At 50.4% G+C, this 18,592-nt stretch overlaps 1 protein-coding gene across 2 annotated transcripts in view; it reads right to left on the minus strand.

The window, feature by feature from the left end:
* The window catches only part of B3GAT3 (beta-1,3-glucuronyltransferase 3), a 50,127-nt gene that overhangs the window by 18,959 nt on the left and 12,576 nt on the right, over positions 1-18,592 (minus strand). For both annotated transcript variants that reach the window (XM_085626076.1, XM_085626075.1), the window contains exons 3-4: positions 15,279-15,456; positions 13,652-13,982 (exon numbers count right to left, since the gene is read on the minus strand). In XM_085626076.1, the coding sequence (XP_085482202.1) occupies positions 13,652-13,982; positions 15,279-15,456 (509 nt within the window). The remainder of the gene's footprint in view (positions 1-13,651; positions 13,983-15,278; positions 15,457-18,592) is intronic.

Consider the following 18,592-nt stretch of genomic DNA (forward strand, 5'->3'; position numbering starts at 1 on the left):
ATTAAAGCACTATTACAAGAAAAGAATATACACAGTGCATTTGCACTATGACACAAATGACGAGTGGTGCGCGCGCGCCACAGCGACACGTCTGGTTTCAATTATCGCGCCCATGTCTGGGCACGATAATTGAAACCACATGGCGACCGTGTGGTTAACTAACACCAATAGGCCATGGGCGGAGCAATGCGCCCGCCTTTGACCAATTGCGTGCAGTCTTTGTTAAAAAGACGCACGCAAAGGCCAAAAGCGTGGGACAAAACAAAAAGCACACACGAGCGTGTGCGATTGTTAGGTCAGTTTTTGAAAGCCCTTACATGAAGTCTTTGCCAGAACAGTGCATGCACACGGTTACAGGCTCGACCTAAAAACGACAGGTAGCCAGGAACATTTTACCCAAAGGATTGGAACTGCTACCACGGGCCCTCTTTGCTTTCCATCCACCCCACCCCTATTTTGTCATCATCATCATTTTGCATGTTCTTATGTTTTTAGGTCTCGCCTGACCCAGCGCATGTGCTGGTCTGGCGAGACTTATTGAGAGGGCTCCAAAAAGTGCTACCAGGCCAGTCTAGAGCTACAGTGCATGTGCGCGCGCGCTGCGCTTTACCGCGATTACTTTCACGGCCGCTTTGATGTTTGATCGCGATTGCGATCACTTTCGCGGCCACTTGGCATAGTCAGTAGGTCTCGCTTTTGGGACCTTATAAGTATTTAGTTATGCTGTTGCATGGCTAACCACTTATAAGGTCCCAAAGGCGAGACCTATTGGCTATGCCAATGCTTGTTTATTCAGTACTTGGCATGTTTAGAACCAAAAACACAAATTTCCCCATCCGGACTTGCTATTGACAGAAAAGTCTGGACTGCTGGATGGTCATTACATTTAAGCAGGAGTAGCAAGCAGTATATAAATGCAATTACAAATGAAGACAATTTGGCATTTTTGCTTGTGTGCTTCGAAGCACAGGAAGATGGCAGATATTGCCTTTAAATGCAGATGCGGTCTCACATACCAAGCTCTTTCGCGCGCGCCTGATCAAGTACCTGCTTCGGTGAGCATCAGGATTCCTTCATGGTAGGGTGGGGGGGGGGGGATATTGGCTCTTTTTCTTATTTTTTACTCTTCCTTTTGTTTCACCTATTCAACCACAGTTAGCTGCCATTGTTGAGGGTGCTACAAATGCTTGTCCATAACGCACCTTCCCCTCCGCTAATTCCTGAGTTATTCTCTTGCAACTGTACTAATTATTGACTATATTATATGTGGCTCCTCCTTACAATCCTGGGCGGAGTGGCGTTGGACATAATCAATGTGTTTTGTACTAACCTTAATTTATCAGTATGATGTAAGAGTCGTCAGTAATTAGTGATGACTGTTTTTCTTTTGAATGGCCAAATCAATCATTTTAAAAACATATCAAATTTCAGTGTTTTTTTTTTTTTTTTTTTTCAGTTTACATGTTATAAAAACAAAAAACACAAGCTGGCATCAGATCATTGTATACAGGCAAATCTACGACATCATTAATGGCACATAGGACTACAGGCAGCATCAGGGAGGGAACGGAACCATGGGGAAAGAAAAAATAATGTGCAAACAGAGCACCGTGAGGAAGGAACCGGGCATGGCACTGAGTCGCACTGCGGACATTACTGGGGCGGACCCTCTCACTCCCCATCGGGCCCAGACCCAATGGGTAGATCCAACCCACTTCCCTCACTGTCAGTCGTATCCTGTGGGGAGGGCTCCCCTTCTGCTAACCCAGAAGTACACATAACCTGCCAAGCCATTAGGTCGTCCTGCAGCTTCTCATCCCTTCGAGTGAGTTGCATATGAGCTTCCTCGGCTAGGGACCACTCACGGACATCTTTAAGCCAGATGGGCACCTCCGGGGCCTTCTGCCCCATCCAAGTTATTGCCACCCTGCGCCTGGCTAGTACCACCATTAATTGTAGGAGCTTATACGGGAGTTTCTTTACTAATGCAAGAAGACAATACAAGGGTTCGGACGCCATCTGAAGGCCTGTGGCTGCAACTATCCGACCCACCACCCTCACCCAAAACTGCCTAACCAATGGGCAGTCCCAAGCCAAGTGTAAAAAGCCCGCTTTCTCAGCGGCACATCTAGGGCATCTATCTCCCCTGTCCCCAGAGATACGTTTCAGGGACCCGGGGTTAGGTGGGTGCGGTGTAAAAAATTGAAGTGCGTCAGCTTAAACCTGGCGTTGCATGAAACTGTGGTGTGAGGGAGCCTATGCGTGCCCATTGTCTCTCCTCCAGCGGGGTGGCGAGATCTGTCTCCCAGGCAGCCCGAGACGGCGGTACCGGGGTGGTTGAATCCTGTTTCATGGCTTTGTACAGGAGAGAGATCAATTTACGACCCTTACCGCATGAAAGTAGGATATCCAGGGTGTGTGTCAGTGGTGGATTGTCCGGGTACTGGGGCCAGGTGACTTTCACCACATCCTGGAGTCCCCGGAAGTGTAGGAATTGTCCCCGTCCAAGGCCAAAGGTCTCTGCCGCCTGCGCACAAGTAAGGAAGTTCTCGTTTGGGTAAAGGTCAGCCAGAACTTCGCACCCACCCTCCCTCCAAGATTGAAAGGACATATATTGCCCCATGTCGATGAGGGGGGCCAGTATCCAGTTCGGGAGCTCCCTGTGAAAGGGTACCCTCTGTAAGACCTTCTCAATGAACCGCTGCCATATACCGACCGTGTGTCGCACAATATAGGGAAGGGACGTGTCCGACCCCCTACCCTGCATCAGTGCTACCTGCAGCATCGGGGTGTCCACCCTACCAGAGAGAAGGCGTGTCTCCCAATTGTCTGTAATCTGTAAGCCAACGTGCCGCATGTTGTAAATGGGCCGCGTAATAATATAGGTCGAAGTGTGGAGCTTCCAGGCCCCCCTCCTCGTAGCTGCGGATAATGGTGTGAAGAGCTACCCTACTGCGCCGGCCCGCCCATAGCAGGGACGTAAGTAACGTGTTTAGAGTTCTGAAAACTCGGGCGGCAACAGACATAGTGAGTTCTGGAGTACATATAAAGTCCTAGGGAGCATTACCATCTTAGCGATGGCCAGCCGACCCATCAATGAAAGCGGTAGAGAATTCCAAAAGGACACCGACTGCTGTAAGGACGCGATTATGTTATCTTACTTCCGGGCTAGCGCCTGCGTGTCCGTCGGGGCCACCTGTATCCCAAGGTAACGGAACCCTTCCTGTTCCCAGCACAGCCCGAGATCTGGTAGGTCCCCCAGGGGCACAGAGTCCAGACCCGCCAGTGGAAAAATCAGTGACTTACCGTGGTTAAGCCGTAATCCAGAGACCTCCCCAAACCGGTCTAAGTGGTGCAGCAATACCGGAAGTGCGTCCCGGGGAGAAGCCAAATAAAACAGAGCGTCGTCAGCATACAGGGAGATAACATTGCACGTATCACCCACCCTGATTCCCCACTGTTCCATGTCGGTCCGAACCCGGACAGCGAAGGGCTCTATGGCTAGGGCAAATAGCAACGGTGAGAGGGGACACTCATGGCGTGAACCCCGTCCCAGTTGCCACTCTTCTGACCTCGCGCCCCCAAGTTTCCCCCTAGCGCCGGGGGCCGTATACAAAATGCGAATCCAGCGACAAAAGTGGGGACCCAACCCCACAGCGCGGAGGACCTCCAGAAGGTAACCCCAATACACCGTGTTGAACGCCTTGGCGAGGTCAATAGACACCAACACCATTTGCTCCTCCCTACCCCGCACCTCATGTAGAATGTGATTCAACTGCCGCAGATTCATAGCCGTGTTGAGTCCCGGTATGAAACCGCACTGATCCTCGTGGACCAAGTAAGTCATGTATGGCGCTAAGCGAGAGGCCAAGAGCTTGCACAAGATCTTAACGTCCATGTTGATCATCGTGATCGGTCGATACGAGGAAGGCTCGTGGGCATCCCCTCCCTGCTTCAGGATCATGCATATTTCCCCCAGCGTCATGCTCGGTGGGAGAATTCCGTGATCAAATGCCTCGAGATAAACCTGCAACAGGAGTCGGGGAAGTGTACCCTCGAATGCTTGCTAAAACTCTGGAGGGAACCCGTCACTACCCGGGGACTTGGCTCTCGGTAGGTGCTGCAGGGCGGATCGTACCTCGCCCAGTGTTAGGGGTTCTTCAAGGTACTCCTGTGCCCGCTTGGGGATAGTGCCCGCTTGGGGATAGACCGTAGGGTCAGATCCTGAAGGTAAGGGAGATAGGACGCCTCGGAAACAGCGGGGTCCGCGGTATACACCAGCTGGAGATGAGACTTAAGGACCCGCAGCAGTCCCACCTCAGAGTGGACCAGGCTCCCCGTAGGCTCCCGTAAAGCCACATTGACATCTGGGGCTCTTTCCTGCCGGAGAATCCAGGCCAGAAGTCGACCCGATTTATCTCCTTCCCTATGGAGACGTTGCCTGTACTGTGTGAGGGTGTATTTATCGAGCCTGTCCAAAATGTCATGGATGCGTGCCTTGATGTCATGTTCCCCCTCCCTCTCCGTAGTGTCAGGGGCCTCAGAGGTCTGTACCTCCAAGAGGTGGCGTTCCTCCTCCTGTAGCGCTCGTTGGAGCTGCTTCCGGACCCCGTATGCAAGGCTCATACACGCCCCTCTCACCACCGCCTCAGGGCGTCCCATTTCGTGGCCAGTGAGAGGTCCGCCCCACCCCAGTTTAGGTCAACGTAGTCAGTTATGGCAGTTTCTAGGTGATGCTTCCCTACCTGGTCCTCAAGAATCTCCGTCGGCAACCTCCAAGTCCATGGGCGACATATCGGGCCTCCCAATTCACCACACATGCCACAGGGGAGTGATCAGATATGAATCGCGCTTGATGGGTCACCTCAAAGGACATAGTGGCATCCGGATTTGCGAGTAAGACCCTATCCAAGCGACTATGCATATTGTGTGTGGAGGAAAAACAGGTGTACACCTTCTGAGTTGGGGGTCTCTGGCGCCATACATCCTGGGCTCCTATATTCCCCATGACCTCCCGGCGTTTCGCTGTCATTCGTGGTTTCGTGCCAGCACGGGGTGGGAACCTGTCAAGAACGGGGTCTAAGACACAATTAAAATCCCTCATCTAAAGTGGTGGAACCTCCAGCTTCAAGACCAGGACCTTCTGCAGGGACTGAAAAAAGTCTGGATCATTCGTGTTTGGGGCATAGGTGTTCAGTATGGCCACATCCCTACCATCCAGTTTAGCTCTAAGGAGTAGATACCTCCCATGGATGTCAGCTTCCACATATTTGATAGCAAATGGGACCCCAGGGGCCACCCACACTAGGACTCCCCTGGCAGATGTAGAAAATGAATAGTGGAAAACCTGTCCACGCCATTTTTCCCCAAATTTCTGAGCCCCATCGTCTGTAAAGTGAGTTTCTTGGAGGCATGCTATCGAAATCTTGTCTGCGAAGGGAGGACAGAACCCTATATCTCTTGGTGCATGTACCCAGCCCCCTCACGTTCCAGCTCAGGAATTTATACCCCATGTGTGGTGAAGTGACCAACCCCTTCGTGTTCCGCATCCCGTGTAGCCACACCGGCCCTGTGCCCGAAATGCGATACATACGATGCCTAAAAAGAACCAACAACCCCCCCCCCCTAATAACACCCTCTCCCCTCCCACGAGCAATTTACTGACAACAACGGAACATGCAGAATTGCCCTTCCCATACTGGTGCCAGGACGTGCACAGCCGACCCATGAGCCCAAACGGGCTGAACTACCCAACAAAAGGAGAAGAGAACCTCCTTCCCCCAAGTCCAACTCCCGGCTCAGACCAGCCACCTCATGGCATAATTCAAAGTCTCAGACTACCTGAGTATGTACCCGGGGAACCCCCAGGTCAGAGTAACCGGCAAACCCTACCAAAGGCGTGCCACGGCAGCTCAAATTCTGTAAGGAAGGCACCCAAATCCCAGTGAGGAAAGAATCGCTAGGCCTCTAAGGACCGCCCCCCCCCCCAAACAGTGGAAAAAAGAAAAAAGAAGGATATCAACTGCAGGACGATGCCGTAGCGGACACAGAAGGGTCCACGACTGTTTCTGGAATCACATGGGAAGTGGACAGGAGAGTCTCTGGCACCAAGCTATCCCAGGGAGTCCCCGCCACAGTCCCCGGGGGAGGGTCGTCTGAGGACTCTACTCGCAGGGCGCCATCGTCTCCCACCGTGATCCGCTGTCTCTCCACCGGTGCGTCAGGGACGGCCAGACTCCCGCGTCGGTCCCTGCGGTTTCCAGAAGGTCTGGTCCCCCAGGTTCACCGGGATCCCCTCCACTCGCGGGGGGAGGGCATCCCCTCTGACCTCCAGCCACTCCCATGCCTCCTCCGGAGATTCGAAGAAATGGGCCTTCCCATTCGTGAGCACCTTGAGTTTCACAGGGTACAAGAGCATGTACTGTAGGTGGCCAAGAAAAGACTTCCGCTGTTGCTGCACCTGGCGGGTGTAATCCGGATAAATGGAGACCTTGGCGTTGTCGAAAGTGAGGTCAAGCGCTTCTCGCGCTGCCCGCAGGATACAGTCCCTGTCCCGATAGTTCAGGATTTTAGCAATGAGGGCCCTGGGGGGAGCCCCCGGCTTCGGCGGAGTTGACCAGCACCCTGTGGGCCCTCTCCACCAAAAAGACCTCCGACAGACCGGTGGGGAATAGCTTAGTACGTATCGAGTTCTACATTAACCTGCTCCGAGCGCTCTGGGAATGCCCAGGACCCCGATGTTACTGCGGCGCGCCCGTCCCTCCGCCTCCTCCGCACGTCGTTCCAGCGCTCCGGTAGTGTTGGTGAGCTGGGAAACCTGCTGCCTCAGGGTGGCCATCTCCCCCTGGAGCTGGACGATGTCACCTTCCGCTGTGGAGCCCTTGTCCGCCACCTTCCGCAGATCTGCCCGTAGTAGATTAACATCAATAGAGACGGTCTCAATTTGTTTTTCCAAGGCGGTGCGGGACCCCTGTATCGCCTCCAGGAGCTCGGCTCGAGACGGCTCATTGGGGGTATCACCCTCACCCTCTGGGCCCGTCTGACGAGTGATTCATTGTGTGGTGTACTGTGTGATGGTGTTGGGGTTGGAGGCACGCGGCAGCTTGTCCCTGCCCATGATGGAGGCCCCAGTGGAACGCCAGGCGTCCGCAAGTATAACGATCAGCAAACACAATGTCCCTTCACAGGGCGAATGAAAGCAGACTTACGTCCCTCCTCAGATGCCGCCAGGAGCAAGGGGGGCCAGGTCAAGCACGTCGCCGTCCAGCAAAACCGGGGAGCCCAGGTCCGCTACTCCCCCAGGAAGGGGCCGAGTGAGCGTCCAGCAGTGAACCCCGGGCTGCTCACCTCAAAGCTGGCGCCAGTGCGAGGAAACCCGACCTGTCGTCCACCAGTGAGGGCCCCCCACAGTGCTCCCAGAGACGTCTCTGCAGTCTTCTCCAGACAGGCAGCCAGTCCAACCGTAGTTGTCTTGAAGCAGGTAAGCCGTATGGGAGTTTCCAAGGGTGGTCGGGCACCCCCGCGACCTCCGAAAGGGGCAGGCAGAGAGAAGGGCCCAGCCGGGCGTCGTCTCATGCGTGGCAGGAGTATGTTTCCAGTGGCATGGCAGTCCCCTTCTTACAGAGCCGCAGCCAGGCGGTAGGTGTTCACTTCCCGGGGGCCCCCAAGAACCAGAGGGCCCCCAGGCGCCAGCAAGGGGGTCCAGGATGTCCCCACTGAGGGGGGCGAAGCTGGCCAGCGCGTCGTGCCCCCAAGCGCCGGCTCACTAGTCCAGCCGGGCCGATTGCGCCCCTTCGGCCTCTGGAACTCCCCAGCAGGTCAAGAGGGGAACACGGCCGCCCGCCACCTCCGGGTGGCCGCAGACAGGTACCGCTCCTCATAGACCCCCATCCGGGGTCATCTCACAGCCACGCCAGCGGACTGCAGCACACTCCAGGGCCGGCGGGTGAAGGGGGGGGCATATGCTCACAGTTCCAGTGGAGGGTCCTGCAGCAACAACTGACACCTCAGCCGCTGGCGCCAGAGCCTCCGTTGTAGGCAATGGTGAGCCAGGTCCCCGGTAGCACGCCAGGCCGATCCCCGGTGTCCCGCCAGGCCCCTCGGGGACCGTCCAACTCCTCAAGGCCCAACAGCAAGGCCCGGGGCCAGTGGATATCAGGAGGCCCCCGACGGCAGGGGCGCCTCCTGAGTAGCTATTGAAGGCGCCGGGCAAGCGGAATGAAATACGCCACCCTCGAGGTCCACTCAGACCTCCGGTTGGTGCAGGCCTCGTCCCCGGCCTCGCGTGATTTCAGGCGGGCGCAGAGCCGTCGCAGCCGATTCCGGGCACTTCCTCCGTCCCGCTTTCCCCCAAGGGTGCCCCCGCAGCGAGCAGAGTCCCAGCCGCACAAGAGGGACTGTCGTAGATGTCGGCAGACAGGTTATTGCAGGATTTAGTGGCTGGCTGGTCGGGAGCCGAGGGAGCTCACGTCCTGTCGGCAATGTTGCTTGGCCACGCCCCATTTCAGTGGCTTTTTGACTCAAAATCGTAAACATAAAGTCAGTAAGATTGTGATTTTTAAGTGAATTTCGGTGAGTCAGGTCCCTGACATATGTTCAGGATATCCACAGCCGAGATATTTACATTATAAGAAATCTAAATACAGTTCAGTTAAAAAGTCGCTGCCTACCCTATAACTTGGTTCTCCTATAACTACATTGACATCCCTGCTAACAAGCACATCTACTAGATTTGTCTGGGAAAAGCAAGCCATTGTGAACATAGAAAAGGGGGTACTTTCTACAGTTATTCTGGAAAGCTACCTTTGCTAATGTATTTAAAGAAAGGCCAGTGTACTAAAATAATTCCTAAAGAGCACATAAAACAGGATCATCTAGAGCACGGGTACTCATAGTACGGCCCGTGGGCTGCCAGCGGCCCGGCAAGCCTTCTTTTGCGGCCCACGAAACTTGCAGACATCGTACCTGTGCGTTTTTTTTTTTTTTTTAAGTGTCCGCAAACACCGCCGGTTGCAGCAGTGCGGAGCTATGGGGGCCGGGCGATTCTTTTAAAGACCATTCACTTGTTAATGAGGCTTTGTTGTTTTTCACCTATTCTTAGCGCCCCTGCATCTCCCCTCTGATTAAGTGGAGATGCAGGGGCGCTAAGAAGAGGTGAAATACAACAAAGCCTCATTAACAAGTGAACGGTCTTTTAAAGACCTGTGAAGTACTCGGGTGCAGCTGTGTGTGTGCCCAGGAAGCAGTCTCAGCCCGGGTGACACACGCGGGGTGAGGTGACAGAGGGTGACGAGGACAGCGGGGTGTGAGAGCAGCGGGTGAGGTGACGGAGGGCAGCAGGGTGTGAGAGCAGCAGGTGAGGTGACGGAGGGAGACAGACAGAGGGAGACAGATGGGGACAGAGAGAGGGAGATGGAGGGAGGGAGACAGAGAGAGGGGGACAGAGAGAGAGGGAGACAGAGAGAGAGGGAGAGAGAGAGGGAGACAGAGAGGGAGACAGAGAGAGAGAGAGAGAGGGAGGGAGACAGAGAGCGAGAGAGAGAGAGAGGGAGGGAGACAGAGAGAGAGTGAGGGAGACAGAGAAAGAGAGAGAGGGAGGGAGACAAGCAGAGAGAGGGAGGGAGAGAGAGATAGAGAGAGGGAGGGAGAGATAGAGAGAGGGAGGGAGAGAGAGAGAGAGAGAAGGAGACAGAGAGAGAAGGAGACAGAGAGAGAAGGAGACAGAGAGAGAAGGAGACAGAGGGAGGGAGAGGTAGGGAGACAGAGAAAGAGAGAGAGGGAGGGAGACAAGCAGAGAGAGGGAGGGAGGGAGAGAGAGATAGAGAGAGGGAGAGAGAGATAGAGAGAGGGAGGGAGAGATAGAGAGAGGGAGGGATAGGGATAGGGAGAGGGAGGGAGAGATAGAGATTTGGCCCCCGAGAGAAAGTTTGTGAGTACCCATGATCTAGAGTCAACATCCTCTATGGCAAATAGGGAGAGAATAAGTGTATAAGTGTATGGGGCACATTCTGAGCAGGTGCATCTAGAAGTGTAATCGAGAAGAAGCATTCGATTAGGGTAACCAAAAACAAGTTAATCTACTAGGGTAATCTACAACAATTATCTTCTAAAACAAACACAACTACCATGGCAAGCTACACGAAGTAGATATACTAGAAACACATATACACTTACTAAAATTACACATTTCCCACCGCTATATGCAACAGGCACAGGGGTTAAATAGCGCTATATGCAACAGGCACAGGGGTTAAATAGAAAACCTATTCATAAGAGTTTTCCATACAACAAGATTATGCTGACAATGCAGCTCCAGGAGGAATATCTACCACCATTACCTGGAATTAACAAATCAACCATCATTTTCTGGAATCAACACACGAACCTAATTGCAGGTTTAAGTAACTTGGCCCCAAAATGACAGTTTGGGGGATCCTGAATTGTTTCTGGACTAACTACGGCACTGCAGAGGTTCGTGATATTCCGATTATCGTGAGAACATGCAGACATGAGAACTATACCTTTTTTTTCCACTTCATGCTTCTTTTAACTATCTCAGCCACATTTCTTAGCACCAGAATTTTGTTTTTTTCCCCACATGCAGAGCCGGGACACAGAATTAATTTCGAGCACTGTTTTTAAATTAGCCCGAGACATTTCTATACTTATTGCATAATTGCCGAGTTGGCATCAGATGCTGGCTATTTTAGCTTCCTGTGATTTCCTTGGGGAATATTTCCAGTTGTTTTCTGGTAGGTCTGATCATTTTTAACCGCAGAACCAGCGAGAGGGAGACAGAGAGAGAGAGGGAGACAGAGAGAGAGAGGGGGACAGAGAGGGAGACAGAGAGAGAGAGGGAGACAGAGAGGGAGAGGGAGACAGAGAGCGAGAGGGAGACAGAGAGCGAGAGGGAGACAGAGAGCGAGAGGGAGACAGAGAGCGAGAGGGAGACAGAGAGCGAGAGGGAGACAGAGAGAGAGGGAGACAGAGAGAGAGGGAGACAGAGAGAGAGGGAGACAGAGAGAGAAGGAGACACAGAGAGAGAAGGAGACAGAGAGAGAAGGAGACAGAGAGAGAAGGAGACAGACAGAGGGAAGGAGACTGACGGAGGGAGACTGACGGAGGGAGACTGACGGAGGGAGGAGGGCGACAGACAAAGGGAGGGAGACAGATAGAGGGAGACGGAGGGAGAGGGAGGGAGACAGAGGGAGAGAGTGGGGGAGACAGAGAGAGTGAGGGAGACAGAGAGAGTGAGGGAGACAGAGAGAGAGGGAGGGAGACCGAGAGAGAGATGGAGGGAGACCGAGAGAGAGATGGAGGGAGACAAGCAGAGTGAGTGAGACAGAGGGAGACAGAGAGAGAGGGAGACAGAGAGAGAATGAGACAGAGAGAGAATGAGACAGAGAGAGAAGGAGACAGAGAGAGAAGGAGACAGAGAGAGAAGGAGACAGAGAGAGAAGGAGACAGACAGAGGGAGGGAGACAGAGGGAGGGAGACAGAGGGAGGGAGACTGACAGAGGGAGGAGGGCGACAGACAAAGGGAGGGAGACAGATAGAGGGAGACGGAGGGAGAGGGAGGGAGACAGAGGGAGAGAGCGGGGGAGACAGAGAGAGTGAGGGAGACAGAGAGAGAGAGAGTGAGGGAGAGAGAGAGAGAGAGAGAGAGGGAGGGAGACCGAGAGAGAGAGGGAGGGAGACCGAGGGAGGGAGACCGAGAGAGAGAGGGAGGGAGACAAGCAGAGTGAGTGAGACAGAGGGAGACAGAGAGAGAGGGAGGGAGAGAGGGAGAGGAAGAGAGAGAGAGTGATAGAGAGTGGGAGGGAGACAGAGAGAAAGAGGAAGGAAGAGATAGAGATAGAGAGCGGGAGGGAGACAGAGAGAGGGAGGGAGAGATAGAGAGAGGGAGGGAGAGATAGAGAGAGGGCGACAGACAGGGGGAGGGAGAAAGAGGGAGACAGAAGGAGAGAGAGGGAGGGAGACAGAGAGGGAGACAGAGGGACGGAGACAGAGAGAGAAGGAGACAGAGAGAGAAGGAGACAGACAGAGGGAGACAGAGGGAGGGAGACTGACGGAGGGAGGAGGGCGACAGACAAAGGGAGGGAGACAGATAGAGGGAGATGGAGGGAGACAGAGGGAGAGAGAGGGGAGACAGAGAGAGTGAGGGAGACAGAGAAATAGAGAGAGGGAGGGAGACAAGCAGAGAGAGGGAGGGAGAGAGAGATAGAGAGAGGGAGGGAGAGATAGAGAGAGGGAGGGAGAGAGAGATAGAGAGAGGGAGAGAGAGAAGGAGACAGAGAGAGAAGGAGACAGAGAGAGAAGGAGACCGAGGGAGGGAGAGGTAGGGAGACAGAGAAAGAGAGAGAGGGAGGGAGACAAGCAGAGAGAGGGAGGGAGGGAGAGAGAGATAGAGAGAGGGAGAGAGAGATAGAGAGAGGGAGGGAGAGATAGAGAGAGGGAGGGATAGATAGAGATTTGGCCCCCGAGAGAAAGTTTGTGAGTACCCATGATCTAGAGTCAACATCCTCTATGGCAAATAGGGAGAGAATAAGTGTATAAGTGTATGGGGCACATTCTGAGCAGGTGCATCTAGAAGTGTAATCGAGAAGAAGCATTCGATTAGGGTAACCAAAAACAAGTTAATCTACTAGGGTAATCTACAACAATTATCTTCTAAAACAAACACAACTACCATGGCAAGCTACACGAAGTAGATATACTAGAAACACATATACACTTACTAAAATTACACATTTCCCACCGCTATATGCAACAGGCACAGGGGTTAAATAGCGCTATATGCAACAGGCACAGGGGTTAAATAGAAAACCTATTCATAAGAGTTTTCCATACAACAAGATTATGCTGACAATGCAGCTCCAGGAGGAATATCTACCACCATTACCTGGAATTAACAAATCAACCATCATTTTCTGGAATCAACACACGAACCTAATAGCAGGTTTAAGTAACTTGGCCCCAAAATGACAGTTTGGGGGATCCTGAATTGTTTCTGGACTAACTACGGCACTGCAGAGGTTCGTGATATTCCGATTATCGTGAGAACATGCAGACATGAGAACTATACCTTTTTTTTCCACTTCATGCTTCTTTTAACTATCTCAGCCACATTTCTTAGCACCAGAATTTTGTTTTTTTCCCCACATGCAGAGCCGGGACACAGAATTAATGTCGAGCACTGTTTTTAAATTAGCCCGAGACATTTCTATACTTATTGCATAATTGCCGAGTTGGCATCAGATGCTGGCTATTTTAGCTTCCTGTGATTTCCTTGGGGAATATTTCCAGTTGTTTTCTGGTAGGTCTGATCATTTTTAACCGCAGAACCATCCCTGTCATTGATACTCTTTGCTGTGCCATGCCATTGTTAGCATTCTCTGACTTCTGTATAAGGGCTCTTTTTGAATGCTCATTGCTTCTCTTCTAAGGGGCCTATTGTACAAGCAGCGTGCACCCTTTTGTCATTTTACACTTCGCCTAATTTATAAGGAACACCTACCACCACTACCTGAACTGTAGAGATACTTAAAATGTATACACAGGTTCAAACATTACTACCACCACTATTAACTGGAATGCAAATGAGAATATTAGCCCTTAGGGAAGCTGTTGCTTCTTGGAGTCCATGTCTCACCTCATCAAAAACCTTCAGGCTGTAGGTATTGTCATCGTCAGCAAAATAGACCACCCCCTCCTCGCTGAGCTCGCGGTTCTCCCGCAACCATTGCAGTCCCAGGTTGCGCTGCTCCACGCCTCGCGGCTTGAGCCAGTTGGGATCGTTCTCCTTCAGCTTGAAGTCCTTTGGGGTCTCCACCTGGAGGTGGGTGTATTTTACCCCACCATGTGCCAGCAGATCTGTCACCAGAGGTGTCTTGGCTGCAGCATCCTCCACAACAATCCAGTGCAGATTTTTGACATGAAGTAGAGTCTGTGACAGCCGGGTGAGTTCTGCCTTCTGCACCAGCCTACATGAGGGACAAGAAAGATATGACATTTCAGAGCAAGCTTAGCCAGCACTCACAAACTGTAACCAAGCTGGTATCTTTGAGCTTTACTTAGATCCCGAATCAGGTGCTTTATTGCTCAGAAAACTATAACAGGGACATAAAACTCTGAAAGTGCAGGATCTAACTAACCACTGCAAAGAAAGAAAAGCCACCCCTTCATCAATACAAAACTAACCTTCTTATAGAAAAGAAACTCTAAAAATGGTCTAATTAGTTCGATAGGCAGTGTTTAAAACGTTTTTGAGGTTTGTTTGCAGAAAGTACAGCTAGTTTACATCAATGTGAACCTGAAGCACAATGGACTTCCAAAGTAAAAACTGCACATATAAGAAGGACATTGTCTTAGCCATTCTAAAAGAAGGAATCACTGTACAAACGGATCCTTTCTTAAAACACTTCTGGACCTACTGCGAAAGACCAGTTTGAAGAACAGCTGCAAGGGTGTACCTCCACAAACAGCCCTGTAGCAAAATAGGCCGAGCCAGGTGGTAAAGTGTTACCCATGCAATTGTCTCAGTTCTGGTGAGGTGTGGTGAAGTCTAGTGTTGGATACCAACCTCACTGAAGCATAAAGCCCTAACTTCAGTGGAAAGAAGTTTCACAACACTTTCATAGCTCAAAGTGTACAGATAATCGCACTAGATCACATATCAAAAATCACCTGCCTGGTAGGAACACTCGCACAAAAAAATGGAGCAAAGGGGTGAAATTCAGCACTTTTCACACCACTCTAACAACAAACCCAGGCAAAGGTGGGAGTGCAAGACACAGCCCAGAAAATTAGGAGAGCCAGCTAAGACGGGAAATGGTAATCAATCACTGATTTGTATAGCCTAGGCTAGAATGGAAGTCAGTTTATGAAGGCGAAAAGAAGGCACTTGGTTCTACCAGTGCGTCAATAAAAAATGGTTTGCCAAAATGGTTAGCTAAAACATCAAAGAAGTCAAATGAGCTCCGCCATCTGTAGTAGTCTGAATGACAGGTGTGAGAAACCAAATAAAGATCAGTCAGGAACAATAGTGCAAGAGAGTTGGGGGAACAATGTTTTCAGCACCAGGTTAATCGAAGGTTGAGAGTTCAAATATTTCACAGAAAGCTGTCTAGAGCACTCACACACTGCAGGAGAGCTGGATGAGCTTTGCCTTCTGCAATAGCCTCTCAACAGTAACCTGGAAGAGGGATGAATCTATTTAAAACTGTCATCAGCTGGTCTTTTTCGAAGTGCCCTGCCCTCTCCCCTCACACATCACCCACCTGGCAAAGGTTGGAGTGATGATATAGATGGTGGGCAGTGGCTTAGTCTCTGTCTCCTCTTGTTGGGCCCGGGCTTGGAGCCGCCGGACCTCATTCTGCAGCTGAGCGATCTTACGCTCCTTTCCCTGGAGTAGATCCCCTCTCGACTTCAGGTATGGGGAGCAGTCACATGGCTGGCCTGGAGATAAGAAAAATAAGTCACATGTCTGACATGCAAGCAAGGGAGAGAGGAAGACTGAGAAGGGATACTGATGGAGAGAAGGGATGGTGAGGGGGGGGAGGGAATGGGGGCAGATCGAAAGAAAAAAAATTATATATATATATATATATATAAAGCTCCTTACTATCAAGTAATTCAGACCAGCACTCGCGTTGGGTATAAACTTGTTACGGTTTATTTACGAGACAACTAATAACAAACGCGTTTCGGCGTCAGCCTTCGTCAGTGTCGACGATCGCCGTTGCCGTGACAGCTTAAATACAAATCAATTTCACATAATGGACGAAGGACTGCTGCTCAACTTTGAGCGCCATCTTGTAATATGTTAATATTCACATAAATTACATCAAATTCATAATGCAGCCAATAGTAATAGTCTGGTACAACTAAATCAAGTGCGAATCTACCACTGATACATTTACAGGTGGCGAATATTCGCGTGTGCATTCAATTATTTTTGTGCAACATGATTCGTCCTATATAGGATCGCACTAGTTTCCACAGCTACCCGTTCTCCAGCCTGACATAACAATTGATCAAACTAGTTCATGATATGGGACCACAGTTGATAATTAATTACCTTATAGGTCATGAGTGATCGCGCCTGGATTCAATTCATTATTCACAACATAATTTTGATCCTCCATGGAATCGCGCTATCTGGAATCATTATGCCCTGGATGGGCAAGCTCACAAACTCCAACTTAATGTGTAATATATACATATGATCATCTCGTGTCAACATACTGCCCTGTATGGGCATTCTATAGTGGTTCCCATCTACGTCATGTATTGAGAATTATAGCCACATCTATTACCGTCCAAAATTGCATGCACAAATATACAGAGTAGGTTACTACTTTCTATGTCTCTCACAAATGGACTGCTAATTCTTCTCCGCTATTAAGACCACCTGGATGTTTCGTTTGTAGGTCTATAATATAGCGGGATTCCAGTCTCCTCAGACTCCTCTCTCTGTCACCTCCCCTGATGTTCTTTGGGACATGGTCCAGACAGAAAAATTGCAAAAGAGATCTATTACTATTGTGAATCTTTGCAAAATGTCGTGCAACCGGATAGTTGGTGTCTACACTAGTTATTGCCCTTTGGTGTTCTAGGATTCTCATTTTCACCGGATTTATTGTGCTCCCGATATATCTCAGGCTACATGGACATGTCAGACAGTAGACCACATATGGGGTGCTGCATGTCATGAATTTATTTATTTTGCGCTGTCTGAATTCATTTGCAACTGCGTAAGTTATGACTCTTTTGCTTGTGGCACAAGCTCTACATTTGCCACAAGGAAAGGAGCCATGTAGTCGCTGTAAGCCTGTGTCGGGTTTCTTAGTTTCCAAATGGCTCTCTACTAGCTCATCTTTCAGGGATCTAGCTCTACTGAAACTGATACTTGGTTTCATTGGTAGATCTCTGCCAATGATCGTGTCTGATCTTAAGATTTTCCAGTTACTCTGTAAAGTGCGCCTGACATCCGGTGCCGCATTCGAGTAGCTGGTGATCATACGAAACCTGTTCTCAACATCTGTGGTGTTCGTTCGTACCTTCTCCTGAAACAAGAGCTCGGACCTGGTTTTCTGGGCTACCTTACTTTCAGCTCTTCTCAGAATATCCGTAGGATACCCTCTCGCTCTAAAGCGTTTAAGGCTTTCTGATGCCGCCATCTTATAGTCCTCATCCCGAGAGCTGTTACGTTTGATTCGAAGTAGTTCCCCATAGGGGATACTTCGAATCAAACTCGCGGGGTGACTGCTCTTTCTGTGTAGTATAGAATTCCCTGCGGTTTCCTTTCTATAGAGTGCAGTGTGTAATGTGCTACCCTCCACAAATACTCGCAGGTCTAGAAATGACACTTCCTTGGTACTTATTTCCCCAGTGAATCTAAGATTTAATTCATTGGTGTTTGTGAGCTTGCCCATCCAGGGCATAATGATTCCAGATAGCGCGATTCCATGGAGGATCAAAATTATGTTGTGAATAATGAATTGAATCCAGGCGCGATCACTCATGACCTATAAGGTAATTAATTATCAACTGTGGTCCCATATCATGAACTAGTTTGATCAATTGTTATGTCAGGCTGGAGAACGGGTAGCTGTGGAAACTAGTGTGATCCTATATAGGACGAATCATGTTGCACAAAAATAATTGAATGCACACGCGAATATTCGCCACCTGTAAATGTATCAGTGGTAGATTCGCACTTGATTTAGTTGTACCAGACTATTACTATTGGCTGCATTATGAATTTGATGTAATTTATGTGAATATTAACATATTACAAGATGGCGCTCAAAGTTGAGCAGCAGTCCTTCGTCCATTATGTGAAATTGATTTGTATTTAAGCTGTCACGGCAACGGCGATCGTCGACACTGACGAAGGCTGACGCCGAAACGCGTTTGTTATTAGTTGTCTCGTAAATAAACCGTAACAAGTTTATACCCAACGCGAGTGCTGGTCTGAATTACTTGATAGTAAGGAGCTTTATATTTAGCGGTTTGCCACCGCTGGACCGGGCACCCGCTCACGAGTGCAGCAGCAGGCAAAGACCACGGAGCAGCGATATATATATATATATATATATATATTACCTACTGGCGGTCGCCAGTAGGTAGTTATAGTTAGGACCCTCTTACCATAGGAAATCCGCAACATTCTATTTTGAATAACTTTGGCGCCGGTCGACGAATCCTCGCCAAATTTTCAAAATAGGTGGGGCGCTGCGCTCCGCTCCTACCCTGAAAGTCTCGGGGGGGATTCGTCAAGCGGGGGCTGAGATAAAAGGGGGGTCCCAAAACGCGTTTTTCCCATGCATTTTTCCATAGGACCTTTAGACACAGCTACAGCCCGAACGGCTGAACAGAGTTCCTTGAAATTTGGCAGAGAGGTAGTCTACAGGTCAAGGAAGTGCCTTTTGTAGGTTTGGTGTAAATCTGTTCAGTAGATTCTGAGAAAATAGCCTTTAAATCAATATATATATCTGAGCCAGCTTACGGTGCGCTTACGGTGCGCTTACCGTACGCGTACGGTGACGTGCACGAGCGCGATTCTGATTGGCTGTTAGATCTTAGTAAA

Source organism: Triturus cristatus, chromosome 9 (assembly GCF_964204655.1).
Source record: "Triturus cristatus chromosome 9, aTriCri1.1, whole genome shotgun sequence".
Classification (NCBI taxonomy): Eukaryota; Metazoa; Chordata; class Amphibia; order Caudata; family Salamandridae; genus Triturus; species Triturus cristatus.